This window comes from Cebidichthys violaceus, unplaced genomic scaffold (assembly GCF_023349555.1).
Source record: "Cebidichthys violaceus isolate CVI_PGR_0920_01 unplaced genomic scaffold, fCebVio1.0.p SCAF_16, whole genome shotgun sequence".
Classification (NCBI taxonomy): Eukaryota; Metazoa; Chordata; class Actinopteri; order Perciformes; family Stichaeidae; genus Cebidichthys; species Cebidichthys violaceus.
Window position 1 is genome coordinate 9,633,958 of NW_027176329.1, and position 15,267 is coordinate 9,649,224.

The following is a 15,267-nucleotide window of genomic DNA, read 5'->3' on the forward strand; positions in this document are numbered from 1 at the left end:
GTATGCCATAAAAATATTTAGAATGTCCCAATGCATATGTAAACACCAGGATGTTCTACTACTTCCGGTCACATTTTACAGTATGCAAGTGGATAACTGAGCAAGAGCGTCAAAGTTCACGGTGCCATGTTATGAGGACGTAGCATGTCCCAATGGAACATGCAACTTTACGTACTTTTTAAGGGTTTGTCATCTAAGTTGTGATTATGAGATGAAGCGTCATGAAGCATTTCCAGCAAATTGGTTCGCAATCGGGTTCATTTCCTGAGGCTTCATATGCTCACAAAACCACCTGTTGGCCAAAGTGTGTAAAACAGGCAGATCTATTAAAGATCTTCCCAACCATGTAATTTGTGATAAAGGCCAATGTATTTTGCCCCAGTAGACCAATTGTTTTGTGAGTAATGCAGTAAAGTTCTAAAACCGTACAAACCTCGATACAGTTTTCACAGAAAACTTCCTGGATTAATCGGCACATGCTCCAAAACCACGGCACAGCACGTAACATCATTTCATCTCATGCCTGATTTATACGCCTGCGGCCGTCCGCCTACGCGTTTTGTGCAATTTTTTCCTTTGCAAGAAAGGCTGCCTCTCAGCATCAACTTAGCTGCATTTAGCTCTCTGACCACTATTTCATGTCCTACTCCCTATCCTCTCCCCCATCACTTCCTCCACCTACCCACATGGTTTCTACCCGTAGTCATCTCCGCTCCCTCTCCCCTGCTGATCTTTCCTCTTCTGTTACCTCTGCTCTCCCTGACCCTGAATCCTTCTCTCTCCTATCCCCTGATACTGCTACTGATCTTCTCCTCTCCATCCTTACTTCTTCTTTGGACAAACTCTGTCCCTTCACCTCCAGGCCTGCACGGCCAACTCCACCTACCCCATGGCTGTTGGACTCAGTGCGTACTGATAGACGGAGCCAAAGAGAGGCTGAGCATAAATGGAGAAAAGGCAAACTCCCGGAGGACCTTCTTAACTTCCAAGCTCTTCTTTCCACTTTTTCCTCCTCTATATCTACTGCTAAAGCTGCGTTCTTCCGCTCTAAAATCCTAACCTCTGCTTCCAATCCTAAAAAACTCTTTAAAACTTTCATTTCACTCCTCCAACCCCCCACCCCCTCCTCCTACTTCCTCCCTTCTCCCTAATGATTTCGCCAACTTCTTTGACAAGAAGGCAAACAATATCAGATCCTCCTTCTCTCAGCCTCTCTCTCCCTGTCCAATCCTGCCCCCACAGCTCTCCCTCCCATCTCCATGCCCCATCTTACCCTTTCTGGCTCCTCTCTCCCCTAACGAGGTCCTCAACCTTGTTACATCTAACTGCCCCACCACGTGCTCCCTTGACCCGATCCCTTCCCCTCTTCTTCAGTCTATTGCGACTGAACTCCTTCCTTTCCTCACCCACCTCATCAACACATCTCTTGTTTCAGGATGCTTTCCCACGGCCTTCAAGACTGCCAGAGTCACCCCCTTCTGAAGAAACCATCGCTCGACCCCTCTGATGTCAAGAACTTCAGACCGGTTTCTCTTCTACCCTTTCTATCCAAAACACTTGAACGTGCTGTCTTTAATCAACTGTCTTCCTATCTCCACCAGAACAGCCTTTTGGAACCCCACCAGTCCGGGTTCAAAGTGGGTCACTCGACAGAGACAGCCCTCCTTGCGGTGACAGAGTCGGAACCACGCATGCTGACTACGGGGGTTCCGCAAGGTTCAGTCCTGGGACCCCCTTCTCTTCTCGTTCTACACAACATCTCTGGGTTCTGTTATTTGCTCAGAATAACTTGACTCATGACTTCTCCTACCATTGTTATGCTGATGACACCCAGCTGGTCTTGTCATTTCACCCCCGGTGACACCCAAGTGGAGACACGCATCGCTGCGTGCTTGGCTGACATCTCGAAGTGGATGACGACGCACCACCTCAAGCTCAACCTAGACAAAACTGAACTACTGTTCTTCCCGGGGAAGGGTTGCCCGCACCGGGACCTGTCCATCACCATTGATGATACCGTGGTGACGCCAACTCGGACTGCGAGGAACCTGGGTGTGACCCTGGATGACCAACTGTCATTCTCAGCAAACATTTCATCCGTTATACGCTCCTGCAGATTCCTGCTCTACAACATCAGGAGGATTCGTCCCTTCCTCACTGACGAGACGGCGCAGGTTCTCATCCAGGCTCTTGTCATCTCCCGCCTGGACTACTGCAACTCTCTACTCGCCGGAGCCCCGGCGTCGGCCATCAGACCCCTGGAGCTTGTCCAGAAAGCCGCAGCTCACCTGGTGTTCAATCACCCCAAGTTCTCCCACACAACTTCCTTTCTCCTTTCTCTACACTGGCTACCTGTAAGAGCTCGCATCCAGTTTAAGACTCTGGTGCTAGCCTACAGGGCAGTGAAAGGAAAAGCTCCTTCCTATCTCCAGGCCATGGTCAAGCTCTACACCCCTGTCCGACCACTTCGCTCTGCTGCCTCGGGGCGATTGGTTGCCCCGTCGCTCAGAGGTCCCGGCGGCCGATCGACCCGGTCACGGCTGTTTTCTGTCCTGGCCCCACAGTGGTGGAATGAACTTCCCACTGACGTCAGGACAGCAGAGTCGCTGCCCATCTTTTGGCACAGGCTGAAAACCCACCTCTTCAGGAAGTGCTACCCTGAGCCTTCCACTTAGCACTTATTGTATTCATACTAGCTTGTTGCACTTATTGTATTTGTATTACTTTTTTGCACTAACTGTTTTTCTTTGTTTCTGCACTATACTTTGGCTCTGAGTTATGCTCTGCTTCATGCTCTTAGATGCTTGTTTGGAAAAGGAAATGTACTTATGACTTCTGGTGACTAGTAGTTCTTTTGATTACCAATGTAGAATGCACTTATTACAAGTCGCTTTGGATAAAAGCGTCTGCTAAATGACTGTAATCTAATGTAATGTAATGTAATGTAATTTAGTTAATTTTTGGCACCTACAAAATTGGTACCTTGGTTCTATCATAGGCTGTATAAAATATGGACGTAGTCTCTGTAACATCGCCCATTGGTGGCCATCTCAATCTTGGCAGTGGCGACACAGCCTATGCTCAATGAGATGGATTGTTGGTGGACCTGAGGCGGGGTGACACAGCAAAGCAGAGTTCTAGCAGGTAAGCAACCTGAGACAGCACTCACCTGTTGCATAAAGCGATGACGCCCTCAACTAAGTTTAGATTTAAACCTTAATTTAAACGGGTGAGTTATATAAAAAAAACACACACCATACAGTTGTAAATTAGTTATAAGGGGGAAATATTCTGTAGAATAGAAATAGTTTTTGTTTATTTATGCTGAAAAGTTGGACATTTTAACATGGGGCACTATGGGGATTGATTCACTTTTGGAACAAACCTCAAGTGGCCATTTGATGAACTGCAGTTTTTGTCACTTCCGCATTGGCTTCATTTCTCAGCACTGGAGGTTGCCGCTTGGGTTACTTGACTGAGTCTTAATATTTTGCAACGCAGGCCATTGCTGAAAGCATCAGCTGACAGATCATTGAACATCTCATCGACCTTTTGTGTTAATTTCGAGGGTTCCTTTCATGCTCTAGTGATGTCACTCATTCTCTGTCCCTCCACAAGTGTCCTTGGTTGCAGCCATCGACCACACACTGGTGAATGTAGGATGTACCAGATCAACTTAATCCCAGGATCAAATTGGACTGGATTCCATTGATGGTTAAGCCTTTGCCCTTGTGTAACCCTTTCCTAGTAGCGTGCAATAATACATTTCAGCATGCATGCCTACAGGGTGTGTTGTAGGCTGTACAGGTGACAAAGGGTTTAATAAAAAAGTATAGCACAGCACGAGCCACGTGTCAGCCAATCACAATGCAGGTCCAGTGAACGTGTAGTTGTTTAAAACTGATAACGGCTTTGAGCTGAGCTCTGTACAGCTCAATGTCTCTGTAGAAATACCTTGGGACTGTATCAGCCTCTATCAGCCTGTTTTTTCTTTTTTCTTTAAAATTAATCCATTCTTATAAAAGCAGTTTTTAAAGAAAGCTTTAAGATGTTTCTCTCCACGCTGCTGATTCTTGCCAGTCGGGGTTTGTTCGGTTCTGTTTCGGCGTCTCCCGCTGTGGAGGAAGCATACAGGGCTGTGCTCAGCGTTGTGTCTCCAGGACAGCAGTATCTGAACAGGGAATCCCTCGGCTCTGTCTTTAATACACTGGAGAAACGTGTGCAGTGTGGTGAAGTGTCGTGTGAAAAGGTAAGTTTTTATTAGGCTTAACTCGCAGCCTCATTCCACAGCACCTGTAGTCACCTACCTGGCAGAGAGCGCAAAGGTCGGGGTCCAAAAGCTATTAACTCTGCTGGCCCATGTTCACATGTAGTAGATTTCTTGATGGGAATCTTTAAACATATTTAGTTGGCCTCTTTACTAGAAATACTTTTATTTTATACTTTTTTTTTAAGTTATAGGACTATATCTGTTAACTCTTAATTCTTCTCTTTCCTGTCAGAGTTTCTGGTACAGGATTGATTGTTATCAGCCTATATAGTACGTTGATTTTGTCACAACCTTTACTCGAGCAGATCTGTGATGAAGACAGGTGACAGGTTTCTGAGCACCGGATTCCCTTCAGAAAACCTCTAATTTTACTGCAGCAGGGTCTGACCGTCTGAGCCTTTCAGTCCTGGTTCTGGTTCTCCTGTGCCTCCCTCCCCTCCAGCATGCCCAGTAATAGATACTGCCTGGGCCTTCCGGCAGCGTGGTGTCTGTGTTCGCTCCCAACGGGGACTGACGGAGTAGCTTCTGACTCACTGCTCTATAGGCCCCGCAGGAGTCTGAGCTGAAGGACTTTTTGTCGAACTTACATTTAATAATAATAATAATAATAATAATACATTTTATTTATATTGTGCTTTAAAAGGCACTCAAAGACACTTTACATGGTAAAAACAGAAACAATAAAAGTATTTATAATAAGAACAAAATCATAACAGTAGACTGTTTCATAACCAGTTGAAAGTTCCTCACAGTAACTTTACTATTTAAGTAAAAGAAGTAAGTAATACAATAGGGTGTGATTCTCAAGTCAGTAGGCAATGTCTGTGTAAGGTGCGTGTGTGCGCGCGTGTGTGCGCATGCGCGCGTGTGTGCGCCCGCACACGCTCGCACGCTCGTTCTACCCGCCTTGTGGGGACACACATTTTGTCCTCATGAGGACGGAGAGTCCCGACAATGTACATAAGGAATGACTGCTCAGGTGTGTTACATCTCAGCTCCACCCTTCAATCAAGCAAAGCGGGAAACACAGCCAACAACAAGGACAATATAGGGCCAACCCTGAGGCCGTCCCAATTTGTTTTGTGGCCTACTTCTTGTTATCTGAGGAAGTTCTTTTTAATAGAAGGCAGTAAAAGCAACTGATGTCCAAGGTTAATACATTACAGGTTGCCATTAATGCAATGTGCATATTTCTTTTTCTAAATTAATCAAACCTTGTGCTTGTTTGAATCGAACAATGATATGAATAAGTTGTGTAGCACTAGCAGATAGAAAACAAGCAAATCTAAACTTCTGTAGCAGCTGTTGTTTGTGTATGTGGTGTTAGGCTGCTGTGCCTGAGAACATCACTGAATTAGTAAATATATTCTTTTACTAACATAGATCTGTATGTGTTTTTCTCTGGGCATAGTGTGAGCTAACGGATGCATTTCACCAGCTGATCAGCGATCACTCCACCCACGGAGAGGATAAAACTGGAAGAGGCAGAAAAAGTGTAACCGTCAGTGTGTCTCAGTTCCCTGCTCTCGCTGCTGGATGCGTCCTGTACCTCTCATCTCCTGGCCTGGTCTGCAGCGCAGTGAGGCAGGGGACATGGGGACAGGAGGTCCAACATTTCCTACGTAAAAAAACACATCAGGATCACCATGAGCACCGGCATGAAGAGCGCAAGCAGCACCAGGACCATGAACACGTGCACATAGATGTTCATGAGTTGACGGTCTTGCTTCAAGAGCTTCCCGACCACTATGAGCCCTCAGACAGACTACAACATACTGTTAGTAGATCAAACTAGAAGTACTTATTTTTAATATTTCTTTCATCTATGGTTGATCTATGGCTCCTCACAAGATTATCAACAAGACAGCAAAGAGGAAAACAAAACATTACTGCTACACAAAAACTTCTCAAATCTTTGCTTTTCCCTGTCAAATACTGAAGTTTACTCAAAGAACTTACTTGAGTTAAACTATTCACGAAGGAAACATTACTCTTTGATTAAATTGCTTGTCTCAGATCTCTGAGTCTGTGTCGCCTGAGGACATAGTTCAGCTATAGAAGGCCACAAGTAAAAAAAAAGGTTGCCAACACGTGAATTTGATAATACAACAATGCTTTATGCTATATAGAAAATTGACACTATAATTCACTATTTGGCAACCAGGCAGCCAGTTTACGACCCTCCTTGCTCTCTGACAGTATCCTTCTGGGTGTGGGTTATTGTGTGTACAGGGTTACTGGGATCATGGCAGTATATATCTCATTACATATCTTATCATACTTGATTGATCAGCCAATTGTAGACCTACAAGTCTTTGCCCTGTACATCACTGTAGCAACCACCATCATCATAATGAAAAAAGCCCTCTTTAAATGATTTGTTCTGCTGTGTTGTGAGACACAAATTTAATGTCAGAAGTTATTTTAAAAAAAGTTAAAGAAATGAAAATTAACTCTGGTAAACTATTTAAATGTGTTGTTTGTGTTTTACGTAGTCAAAGTTATTATTTGTAGCTGAAGAAGAAACAATAAGGAGTCCCTAACAACAGTGCACACACTGGTTCGAATGTGTATTTCATGAATCAGGATTAACAAGAGAAAGCTTTCTGGAAGTGACATCATAGGCATACATAACTGAATCACCTAATATTTAATATTCTGTAGTTTAAAGTTGTATTCAGTTATCTGGCAAACCTTTCAATCAGAAACCAAAACAGCTGGTCAAAACAAAATGCTACTAATCAAAATGGCACTCAGGAGGAGTGCTGATCAGGTTGACAGCTCGTGATTTCTTGACAAGTCTATTGTAACTGGGTTGTGGCTGCATCGAAGGATTAATCTGCGAAAAACCAGCGTAAAATAGAAAAATGTCTCAGACAATTTGTATAAAGTCAAAGGAAACGTCATTGAATTGCTTGTTTTGTCCATCCAACAATCCAAAACTTAAGATATTCAATTTAGAATCAAACAAAACTAGCAGAAAGTCCTCACAATTAAGAAGCTGGAACTGGAATATGTTTTACTTTTTTCCTTGAAAAATCTCTTAAAGCTCTAATTGTGTCAGTCTTTTGGTTATATCCTTTGTTTTTTGTCCTTCCTCTCCCTTATCACCATGGTAACCAGAGCTGTGTAACAGCCGGTGACATCACGACAGAGGTCAACGCATCCTCGTCAGGCCAGAGACAGGAAGTGGGTGCAGTTTTGGGCCGCGTCCTGTATCACGCCTTGCAGGGTCACTGCTTCGTTAGCCGGCCTCTGCCTGAGGAGAGCTTCTTCCTGGACTACATCACGGACCATATGGGGTCAACGAACGTCACTGTCAGGGGTGAATGTCCTTCAGAAACACAGAGAAACAGAGATACGGACACATGCATAGAAAACCCAGACCCTGTAAACTTAGGCTTAACCACTTTGACATTAAAATCGCAAGATTTATTGAACTTTCCTCAGTAGTTTTCCTGCACACACATTGACTACATAAAGTCATATTCATATGGTCATATTATTAATCCAAACCAGCTGAATCCTGCAGTAGTTTTGCTGAAGTGAAGGTATTTGTGTTGTGTAGATTTGGAGGCTCTCATGAGGAGTCTGAACCTCGGACACCAGGAAGACGAACACGCTGATCACGATCACAGTGGTTTGAGATGGAGGAAGAGGAGGAGCCATGAACATCACGAGAGGCATGAAGGAAACACCACCTGGGATCGGGTACATATACCAACACATCATTTCCTAATTTTCTCTAAAGGATTTTCACTGCATTGTTTTCATTCATCGTCACAGAGAAAAGTAGGATAAATTCCATAGTGGTTGTGGTGAACTTAACAGACCTTTTTCTTTTCTCCCAGTTCTGCGCCTCAGCAGAGGAGCTGGTCCTGATCTACGGTCTGGCGGACAACAGCTCGGTCTCCTCTGGCCTGAGTCGGTCAGACTTGGCTCGGCTCAGCCCTGCACTCGTCCAGCAAATCCTGAGCGGAGCGTGTGCAGACATCACAGAACCACTGACACCAGATGGGCTCACCAAGACTGAGAGTAAGGGTGCACGTTCTAAAAGACCTTTTTGAAAGAAATTAAGAACAAAGGTTGCACTTTAAAGTACCCTCAGCATGCAATTTTGGAGAATATTTCTGATCCACAAGCTTCTAAGTCATGAGGTTTTGTTCACCTCTATCATGGCAGGATGGACAGATTGAATCAATAAAGGTTTTACATTTGTTTTGCATTTTTGTGCTTTATTTTGTTGCAAAATATGAATAACGGTGTCCAGGTATCATGTCCAAATTCCATGTCTTCTTGACATAACTGACCTTCACCCCCCTCTTCTGTTCTGTCTTTCTCTTGTAGAATACATCTATGCAACTATTGCCAATATGGTGATAACACTGACGTCCATGTTTGGCATTGTAGTGCTGCTCTGTACCTCTTGCACCAGTGTGTTCCAGCTTTGTATCCAGTTTTGCATCAGCCTGGCTGTAGGTTCACTGACTGGAGATGCCTTACTGCACCTGATACCCATGGTGAGTGATTTCCACACTTTTAAAGCCCTGACAAGCTTTTTTATTTGTATACACTTGGGAGCTGAAATTCATTGGAGCTATATAATATTCTTCATAAACACACCAGGACGTTTTGTCATGACATCAACAATAATGGTTATTTTTACACTCATTTTGACCTCTTCCTCCGGTCTGTGTGACCAGTTTTTAGGCTTACATGTGCACTCAGACAAAATCGACAGCCCTGAGCACTCTCATGGCGCTCACCAGGAAGAAACTCCAGACTACATTTACAAGATGTTGGTGCTGATTGGCGGTATCTACTACTTTTATCTGATGGAAACAATCTTCGCTCTGGTTGCATATAAAGATAATCATCACCATCATCAACATCATCACGGGGTAAGAGAAAAATAATACACAGAATTAGGCTAATAAGAATATAAATGAGGACATATCATTCTTGATTTTTCTTTAAATCGAAAAGTTATGACTTTTCAAACATTGCTTTGGAAATTATGGGAACCTAATGGGATCCTGGCCTTCATTTGTGCAGCTAAATATTGCGAGGAAATGTCAAAACGTTACTCAATATTTTTGTCTCTCTCTCTTAAGGAAGAATCAGAGCCTCACCACTGTGACCATGGGAGGGTTTTAGAGATGTATGAACATGAGAGGAAACAAAAAGACAAGTCACAGTCAGCATCAAGCGCAGACCTGGTGAGAAACACACTTACATTAACACTTGATGGAACACGAATCAAAATGTATGCAAATGCTGCTGCTTTGCATTCCAACGGAATGGCAGGACGGCAAAACCAAACACTAATGATGATATGCTGATGTAATTTAATATATCAAATAACAATATTTTGTGTATACTATTTTACACAATTTATTCATATCATTGTTCGATTCAAACAAGTAGACTATATCTAGTAATGCATGTAACTATAAAAATGCATCTTTCTCTTATTATTCTGTTGCAAACTTAAACAACTTTCCCCTTGTGTGAGGGAGTTGCGTAACGTCAGCGTGTAAATTCCGTTGTGAAGGACGGCAAAAAGTTTGAACTTTCCACGACAATGCGGTCTATCGTTATCGTTGCCGGTATACTCTGCCGGCCTTTTACCATCCTGCACTAGACCACTAAAATGACAGCCGGTTTGCCGTAAACCATCTGCCTCTTTCCATGTGAATGCAGCATAATATGTCACTAATAAATGTTATGTCAATAACAGGGCTTGTTACTGATTGTTTAATGTAACATGTACATTTTAGGTTTGCAATCAAGACAATGAGAAATCCCATTCAGAGCCAAAAGAGCTCACCAGAGGCAAGTGAAGTTATTTACAATACAAAAACAAGCATGTCACATTGTGATATTATGTTATATGTTTATAGTGCTAATCATCGTGGCTACTCAACCTTTAACTGTCTGCCTCCACAGAACAGCGTCTGCTGCCTTATATGATAACTATCGGCGACAGTGTCCACAACTTTGCAGACGGCTTAGCGATGGGCGCAGCTTTCTCCCTGTCGTGGAAGTCCGGTCTGGCCACGTCACTAGCGGTCCTCTGCCATGAACTACCACATGAACTGGGTAAAGAAAATACACAAAGACAAGGCAGCGTCCGGTTTGGTCATTAAAGATCTCTTAACCTCGCCTTGTGTCTCTCCAGGTGATTTTGCCATTTTGCTCAACAGCGGTGTGTCTGTCCGCAAGGCGTTGCTTCTGAACGTTGGCAGCGCCATGACCTCATTCATCGGCCTGTACATCGCTCTGTCTGTAGCCACTGACCTCGCCACCAAGCAGTGGATAGCTGCTATTTCTGCAGGACTCTTCCTGTACGTCGGGCTGGCTGACATGGTGAGTGTTTGTCATGACAGAACCATTTACCGTACAATACATACTGTAACTGGCACCAAAAGGAACTCCCATCTCGCTTCTTTCTCCTTCCAGCTCCCCACCATGGTCCACATCAGCAACAAGAAACCCTGGCTGATGTTTCTGCTGCAGAACGTCGGCCTTCTGACTGGGTGGGGTATTCTGTTGGTGCTGTCACTTTATGAAGACAGAATCAGCTTTTAAAAAAGACAAACGTCGATCTGTTGAATGGATTAATCTTACTTCTGAAATAATCTATGAAGATTGTGAACAACATTCACATTAACATGACTGGCTGTTTATGGGAATTCCTCATAAATGACCAAGGTGAGAGCCCTGGTCTTGTTGGCATAAACAGCCTGTCAGATGAAGAACTAATCCAGTCAAATACATTTTAAACATTTCTGTGCTAAAAGAGAAACAACATTGTTCCCACACCTAATACCCCTGTAAACACACTTGTACTTTGTGTATGTATCTGAGTATGTATTTGTGGATGTATTTTCTGTCTTTTTTTTCTTTTTTCTATTTTAACTTTTTTTTTTTTAAAAAGCCTCCATGTGGACAGGTGTTGTAAATTAGCGTTTCGCTACAAACACTTAACACAGTGCATCTGGTCCTTGTGCATAAATATATGTTACAATTCTAATGCTACTGTGATGTCCATATCAAATAAAATAAACAAACAAACAAACCTAAATGCCTTAAACTCCAAAACCCCTCGAACGTAAAAAAAAAATTTTTGACAACCTTTCGAATGTTGTTCACTAACAGCTTGTGCAGAAAACTTGCACAGCAGCTTCCCAATAGCCTACACCAATGGTGATGGGCAAAATATTAGAGACAAACTTCCAATACAGGAACAACATCAAATGCAACCAGTAGATCTTAAAATATAACTCTTCTGACGGTAAAAGGTAGGATGTATTACAGAACCTCTGTGGTGCACTGCAGCAGATGTAGCTAGAAGTAGTTATTAAACTAGAATCTCAGTGTACATATTAGAGGGTTTTAAAAAAAAAAAAACTTTTATCATTAATATTTTGGTTAAAAAAAATATTGACAAATTTACCTTTTTACAAATGCTAAGATTGGTTATGGTAACCCGAGACAGTTTTTATGGCAGTAGATGCAATTTCTTTCTTTGTGTAGTTGTTTTTGTTTTTCAGCACTAATAAAATATGAAAATGACACTACAATTCAGAATACACGTATTGTTTTCTCCTTGAGTTTCCTAGAGTATTTACATATATTACATGTAATACATCTTTGTACAGTTATATTTTGTGCTTTTTTATAAGAAACATACACAGATAAATTAATTAGAAAAATAAGCTATGCAGTTGTTTGAGTTTATAGTATTTGCCAGAACTACAAATCCCACCACACAAATTATGAAGGTAAATGTTTAAAAATGTGTTATTTTTGTTGGTGTGGTGTAAAGTATATTTTATATTCTGCCTAGTTTGGAAAATTTAAACTCATTCAAAACCCATTATGTACTAATTTATGTGTGATCAATTTGTGAATCATTTTAGCAGTGGGTTTACCCTTTTGTGTGATCACAGATCAGCATTGTTATGTTGTGAGTCAAAGTACTTTTTCTGTATGAAACTTCTTCTGCTTGCCTTAATTAGTGTAATCAATGTTTAAAAAACAAAATATATATATATATATATATATATATATATATATATATATATATATGTATCATGCATTTGCAACAACCCCCTGCAGGTTTATATAACAGAGATGATGTTGACGGGAACCTTTTACTCCGCCCACACTTAGCAGGGGAGGGTTGCTTGAGAGTCCGACCAACATTACACTCTGCAGATGCAAACAACACAGCAGAATACTGTAGGACAACATGAGCAACAGAAACAAAATGATGACAGCCCTGGAGGCTCTGGAGCACATCCTTGATCACAACAGTGAAATAGAGGAGGATGTGTCTGAAGATGAAGACCATCTTGAGGTCAATTCAGATTATGATGGTACTGATTATGAACCATCAGATGAGGGAACTGATATACCTGTTCCTCCAAGCGAGACATTCGTGTCAGAAATTGTGAAATACAGTGGTCATCCTCACCCAATACGTCAGCCAAGACTGTCTGCCGAAAATATTATAAAGACAAAATGTATTTGAACAAAGCACACCGTGACAACATGTCACTTGTGTGCTGTGTAGACACACACACACACACACACACACACACACACACACACATCATTCATTGTGCTCATCTCTCGTTCATTTTTGTAAATGTCTGTTTCTTAACACTATAAATAAACATAAATCAAGTTTACTTTCAATACAAATGAAGCTCTAGCGTAAATTCAAACAGGAAGACTATACTCATGCATGTCTAAGCCCATAGCTTATTTACCATACATCTGCCGTCACTCCTCATGCATGCACATATTATTTCCTTGTTGTTGTTGTTTGGGGCTGTCAATCATGATATCAGCTGTCTAGATCAGCTGGTCTCTAGCCAATAGCACAACGACACAAGGACATCATTAGCTTATCATCTTGTCGCTGTCTGTCTTTAAATATGACCGTCTCTCTACCTTCAGTAGTTCATGCTGCTGTTACGCAACCCTCCACCTCCCCATCTCCGCCCAATCTTCGCAGATTCATCAGCCTCATCAACTCATCATCCTATCAACCTCATCAGCCACCATCACCACCAGTGTCTGGACTCCACGGGGGGATTTATATTGTTGCCGCTCAGGGCAATCACAACTCGATCACAAATCTCCTCGTCGAGTTCAAGCGCCAAAGAATTTCCGTGTAACTCATTAATGCATCATCAGTCACAATAAATGTTAACTACTCATCATTCACTTGTCTCTCCTGATTGAAATCTTTATGACTCATTTGGCTTGATTTTGAGTGAGCGGGTCAGTATGACCCTGAACAGCAGAGGTGTCTCATCTCTATTTATCTACATCACCCCATGAAAAAAAGAAAGTTTGAAAATGTACAAAAAAATGAAGAAATAAATACATGTTATGGTAGACTAATGCCATTTATATCTAGGTTTTTCCAAAGTACCTAAAAAATTGTTTGAACATGTATTTTTCATGATCTATGGAGGGGTGAATAACTCCATTCCACTAAATACTGATTGAATTGTTAGTAATGGAGTTGGTGATGAGGTGCAAACTATATTTATTAGGATTTTTTAGTTTCTGACCACTTTTGGATGATTAAACATGCACCGGGTCAAATTGACCCGGGAACATCGATGCTGTACCTAAGAAACGAACATAACAGGAGGGTTAAGTCTGACGACCTGACTGTAACCTACTTTCTTAATCTTTATGTGAATGAAGCGAGGAGCAGTGGAAGCTAGAATGTCTCTTTATCTGTCTTGTCTAATCTCCTCAACTTGCACATTAGGTGAACATCTTCATTAGGGACAGAGTCCGCTGACAACTCATCACGCAAAGACGGAGACACAAAATGTACATGATGGTGTACGTGTAACCACCAGCATGACCGGTGGCCAACATTCTCTCAGACAAAGTTATCCATTTAATGATCACATTTAGGTTGCGTGCTGATCCTTGCATGCGCCGTAAAAACACCAATTGCAGATTACAGCATGTACAGTGGCTGCTGACAGAGGGAAATGGATTTCCCTGCAGTCAGCTCTCCAACACAAGCAATCCATAATTTTTAACTTCTACAGTACGTTTTCAGAGGTTTTTACGAGCCCCCAGAGTCATGTAACTTACTCTCCCAATAAAATACTTAATAATTACCTCAAAAATGGGACCTTTGAGCTTATCATAAATCATACTGCATAATACATCTTTTGGCTGAATGGGTAGTTTTACAACTTCATAAAGATGTTTATGCTGCAGTGACATGGTCAGCTGAGTAACAGCATGTAGGGAAGGAGCAAGATAATAACATGACTGTGGTTGTACTGGTCACATTCTAGGTTTAAGGTGAGCTCACTGTCAATGACGTGGTTGAGTTTAAGTCTTACATCACTGTCAACAGTCAGTATGTCAGTCCACGGCTTTAGTTCAGACTGAAATATCTCAAATAGGGAACGGAGTGAGGTGAAATTTTATACAGACATTCATGATCCCCAGAGAATGAACCAATCCAGTGCTTTGGTTTATGTCCAAATACCTGCAAAACTAATGGCATTCTGCCGCAGTTCGTGTTTACTGCTAATGTGCAAATGTTAGCATGCTAACACACTAAACTAAGATGTTTTTAGCTCAAAATACAGCCTCCCAGAAGAGCTGGCTTAAGGAGGCTTAAAAGAGGAGATGCCACGGTGTCAAATCAATGGGGTACAACACATACGCAGTAAAATCTGGTCTGCACAAAAGGCTCGCAATTACAGACCATGAGAATTTGTTTGACTTTGGCGTCCACAGGGAGGGTGTCAAAACCTTCATTGTGGCTGAGAATTACAGTTCTGCAATTATTCAAAAGTTCCGACCATAAATGCTTTCTATTTAAAAAACGTTGAATTGTATTTTGTCCGCCAACCATTGGAGCATACCCAGGTCAGGCTGAGGGCTCTCAAAGAGCACCTGAGGGGAACCATCGGTTTACTTCCTGTGAGACTCTTAAC

General features: G+C 42.1%; 1 protein-coding gene across 1 annotated transcript; it reads left to right on the top strand.

The window, feature by feature from the left end:
- The first annotated feature begins 3,950 nt into the window (after positions 1-3,950).
- slc39a4 (solute carrier family 39 member 4) lies at positions 3,951-11,867 on the top strand. Its single transcript, XM_068710603.1, has 12 exons — positions 3,951-4,249; positions 5,682-6,047; positions 7,394-7,595; positions 7,839-7,981; positions 8,122-8,305; positions 8,618-8,790; positions 8,974-9,171; positions 9,385-9,489; positions 10,051-10,105; positions 10,220-10,372; positions 10,452-10,639; positions 10,733-11,867. Exons 1-12 carry the CDS (start codon positions 4,049-4,051, stop codon positions 10,859-10,861), a joined length of 2,097 nt encoding a protein of 698 aa, XP_068566704.1. The 5' UTR covers positions 3,951-4,048; the 3' UTR covers positions 10,862-11,867.
- Positions 11,868-15,267: the final 3,400 nt, after the last annotated feature.

Excerpts from the sequence above, each read along its gene's own strand:
- slc39a4 (XM_068710603.1), top strand. The coding sequence starts at position 4,049 with ATGTTTCTCTCCACGCTGCTGATTCTTGCCAGTCGGGGTTTGTTCGGT. Across the intron at positions 4,250-5,681 it reads GTGAAGTGTCGTGTGAAAAG|TGTGAGCTAACGGATGCATT; the intron begins GTAAGTTTTTAT and ends CTCTGGGCATAG. Across the intron at positions 6,048-7,393 it reads CAGACAGACTACAACATACT|AGCTGTGTAACAGCCGGTGA; the intron begins GTTAGTAGATCA and ends CATGGTAACCAG.